Source organism: Triticum aestivum, chromosome 2D (assembly GCF_018294505.1).
Source record: "Triticum aestivum cultivar Chinese Spring chromosome 2D, IWGSC CS RefSeq v2.1, whole genome shotgun sequence".
Classification (NCBI taxonomy): Eukaryota; Viridiplantae; Streptophyta; class Magnoliopsida; order Poales; family Poaceae; genus Triticum; species Triticum aestivum.
The window spans coordinates 641,494,418-641,506,393 of NC_057799.1; the positions used below are offsets into that span (position 1 = coordinate 641,494,418).

General features: G+C 43.5%; 1 protein-coding gene across 2 annotated transcripts; it reads left to right on the top strand.

Annotated features, from left to right (window-relative positions):
• Positions 1 to 977: 977 nt before the first annotated feature.
• On the top strand, positions 978 to 8,211 carry LOC123055279 (exocyst complex component EXO70A1). Of its 2 annotated transcripts, XM_044479273.1 has the most exons (11): positions 1,006 to 1,536; positions 2,281 to 2,486; positions 2,577 to 2,822; positions 4,275 to 4,413; positions 4,485 to 4,697; positions 5,326 to 5,531; positions 6,065 to 6,265; positions 6,352 to 6,451; positions 6,957 to 7,066; positions 7,163 to 7,309; positions 7,890 to 8,210. In XM_044479273.1, the coding sequence occupies exons 1-11, from the start codon at positions 1,300 to 1,302 to the stop codon at positions 7,996 to 7,998; spliced, it is 1,914 nt and encodes a 637-aa protein (XP_044335208.1). In that variant the 5' UTR covers positions 1,006 to 1,299; the 3' UTR covers positions 7,999 to 8,210. The 2 variants fall into 2 exon arrangements, with proteins under 2 accessions (XP_044335207.1, XP_044335208.1); XM_044479272.1 differs by having other exon boundaries at positions 978 to 1,536; positions 2,281 to 2,822; positions 7,890 to 8,211.
• Positions 8,212 to 11,976: the final 3,765 nt, after the last annotated feature.

The window sequence follows — 11,976 nt, forward strand, 5'->3', positions numbered from 1 at the left end:
AAAATAAAATACAATGCCTTCCTCAGGCCGAGGCTCTTTGCCAGACTTAACCTCCGTCAGTAGATTTCCACTCTACTCCGGCCGAAGCAAATCCATTCCACCAACAACTTGGGGCCGCGCTCTTCCAAAGAAGTATGGTTATAACCCTAGCTGAAATCCGAGAAAAATATCCAGCTCCGCCAACAGCTGACGATCCCGACATTAATGCTAAGGACGCCATTATAGGTATGCTCAAATTAAATACCACTTTGACCCACATGTCTTAAACAACTTTATATATCTTGCTCTGAATCCCATTAGTGAGGCTTAGTTATAGCATATATGCAGATTGAAATTTACAGTGTAGCCTGTTTTACGTGGATCGTGCGTGAGAATTTAGTTTCGGTCTAGGTCTTGCATTATTTGGATTGGATTGCTAGTGCGTGTTCATCTCCTACGTCACACCTCACCTCTCGTCAACTCGTCCCAGGCGTCTTCATGAGACACGTAACTAGTCTCTAAGCTTCTTCTTCTCTCTCTCTCTCCTTCCCTGAGTTTCTTTTGTTATATAAATTGAGTATCGCCGTTGAGAATTAATTGGCACCGTCGTCATCGCCGTCAGAATAAACAACCCCCTGTCGTCCTAGACTAGGACTAGGTCTTTGATTGCAGGCAACTGATCTTGGCTATGGCGGTAGATTTTTAAGCTCGTGTTCGGCGTCACAAATGCTTTTGCGCAGAGGCTGAGAGACACCCGAAAACACACTTATTTTCTCATCAGAGATAATTGAAAAGAAAGAAAACACAGTTAGAGCACGGCAGCTGCGCTCTCGGGTGCCACGGCGTGCACGGTACACCACCACGGCGGTTGAGGGAGTAGCCACCAACGGGTCCAAGGCAGGCAGGGCAGGGCAGGCAGCCCGCGCCCGGCGGCCCACGCAACGCAACACACGCAACGCACGCGCGCGGCGACGGTTCCTCCTCTGCCGCCCCGCTGCCGCCGCCCGGTGGTCTCCTCACTTTCCTTTGTCCGTCCGCTCTCTTTCCCAATCATTCCCCTCCCTTCCCCAGCCGAGCTGCCTCCCCTCCCCTCTCGCCATCGCTTCGCTTCGCTTCCTCCGCCAGCCACCCCGCCCTTGCGCCGTGGGGTCCCCTCCCCCGTCCTCCACCCCACCCACCTGCCCCGCTTGCCCCCCCAAACCCGCCGTCTCCGATCCCGGCCCCCAGATCCACCCCGCGCCCGCATCCGACCTACTCTAGCTCGCCCGCTCTGCCGGAAGACGAGGGGCGCCGGAGCAGCAGGAGCGCGCGTCGGCGGGGATGGAGGGCCTGGCGCAGCGCGCGGCGCTGCTGCGGGAGTCGCTGGGGAAGAGCCAGGCGGCCACCGACGCCGTCGTCTCCATCCTCGGCTCCTTCGACAGCCGCCTCTCCGCGCTCGACGCCGCCATGCGCCCCATCCAGCTCAGGACGCATGCCGTCCGCACCGCCCACGAGAACATCGACCGCACCCTCCGCTCCGCCGACGTCATCCTCACCCAGTTCGACCGCACACGAGAGGTACTGTGCTAGCAGCAACCCCCATCGATCCCCTCCCTGCCCGTCCCGTCCCTCGCGCGCTCTCGGATCCCCATTGCATTCCGTTGCTGCTGGAACTGTGGCCGCCTGGCCGGTGGACGATCGAGTGTGGGGAAAGTTTAGTTAGTGTTTGGTGGCGTGATCAGTCCATTCTATTACTACATCTCAAGGTGTTGAGTGCAAGCAAGCTTTGGTTTGCTGCTAGCTACTGTCAGTTACCCAATTGTAGCTTTTGGTAGCTGAAATTGCCGGAATTCTGCGGATTTTCCCTCTGATGCCATTAGGCAAGTCTCAAGAACAACTAACTACTTTTTGGTGTGATCAGTCCATTCTGTTCTACAGCATCTCAGTGTGTTGGGTGCAAGCTTAAGTTTGCTGCTAGTGTCAGTTAACCAGTACTCCCTCCGTAAACTAATGTAAGAGCGTTTAGATCACTACTTTAGTGTTCTAAACGCTCTTATATTAGTTTACAGAGGGAGTAAGCTTTTGCGTGGAATGGAGGTAAATTTAGTGTGCCCACCAGTGTTTAGTTCAAAGATGAGCTAAATGCCAGTGACCACTAAGTTTACACCCACTCCAAGTGGAAGACTATACCTTTTGGTACCTGAAATCGTTGGACGTGGTTTTTCATGGACCTTAGTATTCCGTAAGCGTGTCTCCTGAAAAATTAGCTACTCCTAGTATCTTTTTGGTGATATAATGCTATCTGTATGTATGTATGTGCAGGCAGAGCGCGAAATACAGAAAGGTCCTAATGAGAACCTCCAGGGTTTCCTCGACGCGGTCGACCGGCTGCGGAGCATCGAGCGCTTCTTCAGCTCCAATAGGAGCTACAGCAGCAGCGACCGTGTGCTCGGCCACGTGAATGGCCTCCTCTCCAAGGCCCTGGTGAAGATGGAAGGTGAATTCCAGAACCAGTTGACTCAGCGCAGGTCCGTGTCTCATCATCCATTTAAATTGCTATTTTTGTCTCGACGTTGCCTAACTCTTGCATGGTGCGTGCGCCCTCTTAAATGGTCCAGCAAACCGATGGAGCCTGACCGTCTTTTCGACTGCCTTCCGAGTACGCTTCGGCCATCAGCCGAGTCTCGGTCTGAAGGTGGGAAACACCCGCCAGGTGGCCCGCAATCCGATAACCATGAAACCGCGGAGGCTGCCGTATACAAGCCTCCTGCACTTATTGAGCCCAAGTTTGTTCCTTTGCTTGCTAAATTGGCACAGCAGCTGGTCCAAGCTGGATGCCAACAGCAATGCGCAGAAATATACAGGTAAGCGGAGCTAGACTGGTTGTATTTCTCCTTTCTCGTTTGTGTGAATAATTATAAGTAGACTAATGTAGCTCTACCCTTAGATGTACTATATACTATGGATAAGGAAGAATTACAATAGTTCGCACGTAATAATACGTCATTCTCATTTAATGAATGCTGCTAATATGGTATGGTCCTGCTTTTGAATTCAAGCAGTTAACAGAGATTTCAGAGGCAGTTTACAGTCCTAAGTTGTTTTTAGGCGATTTGTAGAAACAAAATAATCAAGAAAGGTTCGGGGTAATATAATGTTTTGGGGGCAGGCAGCATTTATATGCATGTCTATAGTTACACAGATATATCTGGCATTGATCGTAAGAAACTTCCTGATACGACAGTCATGGATAGGTATAAGGATGAAATCCTTCCAAATTGGATAAGACAATTCTTACTATCTTTCTTTCTCTCAATTGAAGAAGTAATTGGAAAACAAAACAGTACGATTCAATTCAACATTTTGTTCATTCGGGTTTGGTTGTGTTATGGCGGCGTTGAGCAAGCGTTGTGCCACTGTTTAGTGCAATGACAGGTTAAGCGACGCCTAGGCGCGCTTAAGCGTTTTGTACTAACGTCGTACGGAGAGGAACAAGGGGACCCAAAATAATAATTTTCAAAGCATGTATTAAGCCTAAAATCACAAGCATGTTGGGGGAGGAGAGACGAGGAGGAGCTAGATGTCAGGGAAGGGGAAGAAAGCTGGCAGCGGCAAGGTCGGGGAAGCCACCAGGCTCCAGCCTAGACGAGGAGGAGCCCGTGATCGGGGAAGAGGGGGAAGGACTGGTGGCGAGGTCGGGGAAGGGGAGCTCAAGGTCCAGCGGCGGGAAGATGGGTGGTGAGGTCGGGGAAGAAAGCCCCACATCTGGCGGCACAAGGTCGCCTTGCTCTCCTCTGTTTCTCCCACCCCGCTCTCCTTTGTCTAACCCTAGGTATCCGAGCGCTTTTTTCAATGTTTACCCCAAAAGTGAAGCGGTAGGCCTGCGCTCAGCGCGCCGCTAGGCATACGCTCAATTTTTCACTGCTTATGGTTGGAATTAGCTTTGCGTTTGATGAACTGCATTTATCATTTTATCCTTTATTAAGTGGTTTCAGTGAGAGTTATCAACTTCAACATAAAAAAGGAAAATAGGTAATAGCATCTTTTTAACGACGAAATATTCTTGGCTTTCATGTTGCCTTCAATGGTCAGGCACTTTACATCTCTAAATACTGAATTAGCCCCTCTCAATTCATTAATATGTATTCTAAATCCTTGCCCCTGTAGACAAAAATAAATAAATACAGATATCATGCCGTGTTAAAGAACAAAGAAATTACCACAGTAAAATAAGATATCAGCAATAGAACACTAGAAAGTTGCCTCTCCATTTCAGTCATTTTACTTGCTGAAACATATTCTCCTTTTATATGCAGCGAAGCTCGTGCTTCAGCTTTAGAGTCGAGTTTGAAGAACTTGGGTGTTGAGAAACTGAGTAAAGATGAAGTGCAGAAAATGCCTTGGGAGATTTTGGAGTCTAAAATAGGGAATTGGATTCATTTCATGCGAATTGCTGTAAGGATCTTCCTCAAACCTACTAAATGGCACTATAGCTTGTCTTTGTTGACACATTCTGCTTGAAACAGGTGAAACTTCTTTTCGCTGGGGAACGCCAGCTCTGTGACCAAGTTTTTGAATGTAGCCAATCTTTAAGGGATAAGTGCTTTTCTGCAATAACCAAGAACAGTTTGGCTACTCTACTCAGCTTTGGTGAGGCAATTGCTATGAGTAAAAGATCACCGGAGAAATTGTTTGTTCTGCTAGACATGTATGAGATAATGTGTGAACTTCAAACAGAGGTATATTTTTATTCAGACCATGCTTGTTTCACTGGCTAACGAGTGCACTTGTGTGCATAATGATAACAACGGATTCCAAATATACAATTCATCTGTTTGCGGTTGACACAAATGCTTATTCCCTTATGCCACCTTGAAAAGATTTCCTGCACTAACTGCCTTAACAGTTTGATTTGCTTTGGCTGGAGACATTTGAGCAATTATTGAATGCTGCATATGGTTACGAAAAACAACAATTTCCGTCTGCAACTATACAAATATGATAGTACTCATGTATTACACTTTGATACCATACTTCCATCATTGAAGTGTTGGGCCATTTGTGTTTGAGTTTACCTTGTATGCATCGTCTGCAACTATACAAATATGATAGTACTCATGTCTCACAGTTTGGTACCATACTTCCATCATTGAATTGTTGGGCCATTTGTATTTAAGTATACCTTTTATGCATAAAATATGTTTTTCACCATGGCTTTGTTGTTCAGACTTTGATGTCCATTTTAACTTGACAAATCTTGTAGGAAGGTTGTAGACTTGTAGTGTAAATTCAATGAGAATTTATTTTTATATATGGTGGTAAGCATGGAAGTAACTAAAAGATTCATCTTTCCAATTGACTGTGTAGATTGACACCATCTTTGTTGGAGAACCATGCTCTCAAATGCGTGACTCTGCACTCAGTCTGACAAAATGTTTAGCACAAACTGCACAGAAGACTTTCAGCGATTTCGAAGAAGCTGTCGAGAAGGATGCAACGAAGAATATTCATACTGATGGAACAGTTCATCCTTTGACAAGCTATGTGATTAACTATGTTAAATTTTTATTTGAGTAAGTGTCTAATCACCTGCACTTTTGATTTATTTCTTTTGGCAATTGCATAGGTGTATGGTCATACTTTCATGTGTTCTTTCTAAAGTTTATCCACTGGGTTATGTTGATATTTGTGTTATGCACCTCGCTGCTGTTATATTTGGACCTTTTGTATAGCCTTCTACTTCACCAAAAAAAAACAGACTTCCATTTTTACAGCTGTTTCAGTAAATCAGAACAAATAGATCTACTTGTAGTTGTAGGTGAAACTTCATCTATTCCATTCTTGTAAAGGTGGTGTTGACACACTTCCAGTATTCAGCTACTATCTCTGTTTCTAAATGTAAGACGTCTTGGCAGTTTAAATTGAACTGCCAAAACGTCTTATATTTAGGAACAGAGGGTGTATTATTTAGTGCCCTTCCAGGCTGTGTTACTTCTAGTAGTAGTAACTTCCTATTCATGTTATCTTTCAACATGTCACTACTTGCTTCAGCTTCACAAAATAAAGGAATAACAGTAAGTAAATAATGACATCAATCTGTGTGCAGCTATCAATCAACTTTGAAACAGCTCTTCCAGGAATTCAAAAGGGAAGATGGATCAGGTTCTGAGCTGGCATCTGTGACCATGAGTATTATGCAAGCTTTACAAAATAATTTGGATGCAAAAGCAAAACAATACAAGGATCCTGCATTGATGCACATATTTTTGATGAATAACATCCATTATATTGTTAAATCTGTCCGCAGGTATGCTCTTTATGAAGTACAAGTGAAGTCATAATGAGTTTTTAAGAGTGTGAGTTTAGTCTAACGCTCTCTTTCCTTTCATGCAGATCAGAAGCCAAGGATTTATTGGGGGATGACTGGATTCAAAGACATCGAAGGATTGTACAGCAAAATGCAAACCAATATAGAAGGGTTGCTTGGTCGAAGGTTCGTTAGCCAGAAATCTTAGATCAAAACTCATTTTGCCTATTTCTTTTGCATTTTGGTACCATGTTGTTGAAGCTTTTTCAGCGCGGTAAATAAATGTCCTCGCTAAGAACTGCCAGAGCAAACTAACACACTCGAAAATCTAATATCTATGTAGCTACTGTCTCTGAATATATAGGAGGAATCCAGAGATAATTAATGGCCTTAAACATACTAATATTGATGCAGTTCATAGCATGGGAAATGGGATTGGCCTATTTGTTTTGCCGAGCCTTAATCTTTGTTGCTGAGCTATGATTGTGGGTAGGATTGTTTATTGATGTATGTTCAGAAGGAAAATTTTGTGGTTTGAGTGTATCACTGGCTTTGGTCACTACTTTATCTGTTAGCATGAAAAATACGATAATACGGCTTAGAAACTGAAAGTGCATTTGCAAGAAATTGAAAAGTATAGGTAGTAAATATTTATGTACATTGCCTTATTTGGTTTGTTCCAATGTTGTAGGTGTTGCAATGCCTCTCAGGTCAAGGTTTGACTTCATCAGGAGGTAGTGGTCAAGTAGGAAGCGAAGGTGGCAATAGCAGTGGAGCTTCAAGAACAGCTGTGAAAGAGAGGTTTGCTCATATGCCCTGACTATTTCAGCTTACTTTACTATCATGATGGCCTATTATTCCATACTGAAACATTGTTTTCCCCCATTATGCTATCAGATTCAGGTCTTTCAATATGCAATTTGAAGAGATTTATCAAAAGCAGTGTGGCTGGTCTGTTCCAGATTCAGAGTTGCGCGAGTCACTGAGACTGGCTGTTGCAGAAATTCTGTTACCCGCATACAGATCTTTCCAAAAGCGCTTCGGGTATTTTTCTTAACACATGACACCTCATGCTCATAAACAGTGAATTTCAATGCATCAACCCGAACCTGAGGATCATAACACACTTCCTTGTTCTATGCTTTTTGTTCTGAACCTGGTGGCATTATCTTAAAGCTAAGCTTGTGCCACATTTGTCTATGGTATCTAGTGACAGTATTTTTTTCCTTTATACCAGCATTATAATAAACATACCTAATCCATTTATTCTTATACCCTGATGCACCTGCCACTTGGCAGCCATTTAGGAGTCAAACTTATTGTATCTTTTTGTGCTTATGTCGATTAGATATTTAGACCTGAATCCCAAACTTGCAGGTTAGGTTTATATTTATTTGTTGTGAAAAGTAACAACACATCAACTTTTGAGGCTTGTTTCATAACTATTTTCCAACATGTTTAATCTCGTGAAATAACCTTCTTTTGGTGTTACTTGTTTACGAACATAGATGTTCGTTTCTCAAGATTTCTTTCAAAAAATGTTCTGTCTCAAGATTGTAGCTCCTAGCTTCTAGTTCATGCGTAATTGTGTATGCACTTATAAAATCTCTTTGTCGAATTGCAGGCCTCTCATTGAGAACAGCAAAGCGCCTGGGAAGTACGTCAAGCACACGCCCGAGCAGCTTGAGCTGTTCCTGGGCAACCTATTCGAGGGGAAACAAGAACGTCCATGATAGCCGCATCGCTGCCTGCCGTGCTTTTTCGAGGGTGCGATGGTATTCTGTAAATTGGACCCCTGGTTGTCCATGTGACTGAGTCGAACTGCATCGGCCCTTGCCTCGGTGCATGGTCTTTTGTACAGAGTGTAAGGTCTAGCTGTATGTCTTGCCTTGCTTATCAGAGTGGTAGGTGGTTTCGGTGTGCTGAGATTTTTTTTGTTCTTTTGGGGGGGGGGGGGGGGGGGGGGATTGGAATTTTGGTACCGGCGGTGTTCGTCGGTGTTTCCCTGTTCGGCATTGTAGTTCTGCATAGTGGTAATAAAGTTGACCAGAGTGATCAGATCAGTGGCTCGGTTATGGATTGTTGTATTATAGTTGACCGCAGTGATGAGTTTGACCTGTTGTGCTTTTGCTCTGGTCTCCTTGTGACTTCTGGGTCTTGAAACTTTCTTCCTGGACTAGTTCACAGTAATTTGCATTGCTTTCTTTTGTCTACTTGAACAAGCCATGTTAGGACCCTTGTGGTGGAAGCAGCCCTGATGGTTACGTCAGGGTGTTTTCATGTGAAATTTACACATGTGCCACTTTTATTTATTGGAGCTAATTTTAGACTCGTAATTACATGGATGTGGATGGCATGTTCTTGTTTTTAGGGAAAGCTGGCAGCTTTATTCACTGGATAAAACTGTTACATGTCTATTCGCAAAAAAAAAAAAACTGTTACATGTCTGCTAATTGGCATTTTCGCTGTGACATGAAGCTAAAAAAAGCGCAATCTTATTGGCTTCCCCAGGGCAATATTCAAACTTGACATTTGCAAAAACCCTACACAGGAGGGTGCCCTAGTATATGGCTGCCGCGACACCTATCAAGTTCCCTCCTTTCATTGTTTCGGCCACTTCCATGCTAGTCGGATTGAACAATTAACCTAGTGCAGCCAGTCTCAGACGGTAATGGAAGACTGCCCTCGTGTAAAATCCACATGACCACCATAACCATGTGACCTTTTTTTAGCGCGTTTCGACGTTGCCAATTGTCGACGCGGCGAGAGGGGAGATGGCGCGCGTGTAATGGCCGTTCTAACCGGCGCAGTCGCAACGTTCCCGTAAAGTGAAACACCTCACTCCCTCACGGCCTCTCGCACTCACTCTCCTCTGTCCACCTGCGCGCCGCTGCCGATGATGCCGCTCACCCTCGTCGTCGGGCTGCAATGTCTTCCTGGGAAGACGGGGAGGAGAGCAACGATGACGACATGGTGCAATTCAACTCTAAGGTAAGCATCTGTTTTACTCTGTCTGGTAGGCTAGGGTTAGGGTTGTTGGTAGGATTTGGGGTGATTTGGACCGGATCCAGTGCATCTGACCACTCCCAATTCCTTTTGAACTCAATCCAGACCCTCATAACCATAGATGACTCGGACTTTGAAGGTGATGTGGAGACAGAGGAGGGCCTTGTTCTTTCCTACCACCGGAAAGTTGCCAAGAAATTCGTAGCATTTGAAGGTAGCCTAACTGGAAGGAGGTTTTATGGATTTGGTGATGAAGTAAGCAGCAATCCCTGTTATGCTCTTTTCCTCTTGTGTTAATCCTTGTTATGTTTACAATTTTCATAATTTGTGTACTTCTAAAAATACTATTTAGTTTAGTAAGTACTAACTGTGTACATTCAGAGCAAGATTCAGTTAGTGAATGCAAGCCAAGTGTTTCTACATAACATGTTGAACTAACACTAGAAATGGGATAAACAAGTTCAAACAAATATCACAACAAGGATCATTACAGGTAGACTCTAACAGGGTTCACAACAGGGATCATTGAATTCAGCGATCACAAGAAGAATCATAACTGATTTAAGAGATCACAACTATGATCACAACTAGGAACATAATTGGGATCATAAGTAGAATCACAACAAGGATCATAACAAGGATCACAACAAGGACCCATATGATTGCGGTCTAGCCTAACGCCTAACCACATTGTTTGCATTAGGCATTACAACTAAGATCGGTAGATCTACAAAATATACCACCAACATCATTAGCTTCTTGGTGTTCCATGGGCTGTTATATATTGGCATAATATGTAGTTATTCTCAAGGCTTGCACTTCATTCTCTAGGATGGACATGATCTTCTCGAGTTTCTCCTTGCTACCATGCACAACTTTAAGCAGTTCACCAATCACACTCTCAAGCTTCTTCTTCTTTCTTTGTAGAACGTCCCTATCCTCCTTATCTCCTTCATGGCCTTCCTGGTGTTCCTGTATCTGCCTGAGAAGTAAGGATGCACCTCTGCTCCTTGGCCAACTTCATCTTCTCCATCTTACACTGCTCCTCTACCTCCGCCAGCTTTTTCTTCACATCTTCAACATCCTTTGCTGAACTCTCATAGTCCATCTGTTGTTCCTTTGCATCTTGCCACTCAAATAGCTTGCCAACATCTTCAACCAGATCATTCTTTTACTTGCACAAGAACTCATTCTGCTTCTCAAGCTTGGCTATTTATTTGTCATAAAGCCTATCTACCCATCACCCTTCCATGGTTTTGCTCATGAAACATGTCCCAAAATTTTGTCAGGCACCTCCGTGGTATGATAGGCCAAGGCCCATCAACCCACCCAACCACTCGATAATCAATACCTCCCTGCAAATAATGTAAAATTCAGTTAACGGTACTAAAATTAGTTCAGTCAATATTGAAATTTAGTTAAATTGAATTCAATTAACAATTAAACACCAACTTACAAGATTCAGTGAAAACAAAAAATTGAGTTAGATAGCGACCACCAACCTACAGGATTCACTCAAAACACAAAATTCAGTTAGCTAGTTAACTCCAACCTACAAGATTCAGTCAAAACAAAATTCAACTAACTAGATCCAGTCAAAACAAAAAAATTGAGCTAGCTAGTGAGCACCAACCCACAAGATCCAGTCAAAAGACAAAATTGAGTTAGCTAGTTAACACCAACCTACAAGATTCTGCCAAAACGAAATTCAGTGAACTATTAAACACCAACCTACAAGATTGAGTCTAAAAACAAAATTTAGTTATCTAGTTAACATAAACCTACAAGATTGAGTCTAAAAACAAAACTTAGTTATCTAGTTAGCACAAACCTACAAGATTCTGTAAAAAAAGTCTGTTAGCTACTGAAAACCAAACTACCTTAATTAGTGAGAACAAAAATTTAGTTAATTACTTAATACCAACCTACAATATTCACTCAGAACAAAATTCAGTTAACTACTTAACACAAACCTTCAGTATTCAGTCAAAACAAAATTCAATTAACTACTTAACACAAACCTTCAGTATTCAGTCAGAACAAAATTCAGTTAACTACTTAACACCAACCTACAATATTCAACAGAACAAAATTTAGTTAACTATTAAACACTAACCTACACGATTTAGTTTGCTGCTTACCAAGGAAACAACTACAAGATTCAGTTCAATCTTAAACAACACTGAAATCAAACAAATTCAGTTACGAAGCAAAATGGTTAGTTTAAAGAGGAAGGCCATGACAAATTACCTGCTTACCACAGCCGAATCTTCTACCGGTGTCTAGGTCATCCAACGAAACAAAATTTTTGGCCTAAACTGGTGAAGCTTGCATTTCATGGCCGGATCAGTTACTGATCCGCAAAAGGAAGTATCAAAAGTGGTCTCAGAATTTTCCTGCATTGACAAGAAGCATCGGCCACCAAGGAGAGCCACAGAGGGAGGGTCTGAAATGGTAGTGGAAATCCACGTATCCAAACACCCTAACCAAACTAGTGGAAAAAACATACCCACAAATACATGTCTATGCTGTTGTAGCTCAACTCCACCTCGCAACCCTGTCGTCCTGCGTATTTCCAGAAAGACATTATGACCTGATAGCGAGGGTGAGCGGCGTCATCGTCGGTGGCGCAGAGGTAGAGAGAGGAGAGGGAGCACGAGAGGGGGGAGAGAGGAGAGTGAGCATGAGAGGGGAGAGATGGAGTG

Coding starts and splice junctions, on each gene's coding strand:
- LOC123055279 (XM_044479272.1), top strand. CDS start 1,300: ATGGAGGGCCTGGCGCAGCGCGCGGCGCTGCTGCGGGAGTCGCTGGGG. Junction 4,698..5,325: donor TGTGTGAACTTCAAACAGAG/GTATATTTTTAT, acceptor TTGACTGTGTAG/ATTGACACCATCTTTGTTGG. Junction 5,532..6,064: donor TATGTTAAATTTTTATTTGA/GTAAGTGTCTAA, acceptor ATCTGTGTGCAG/CTATCAATCAACTTTGAAAC.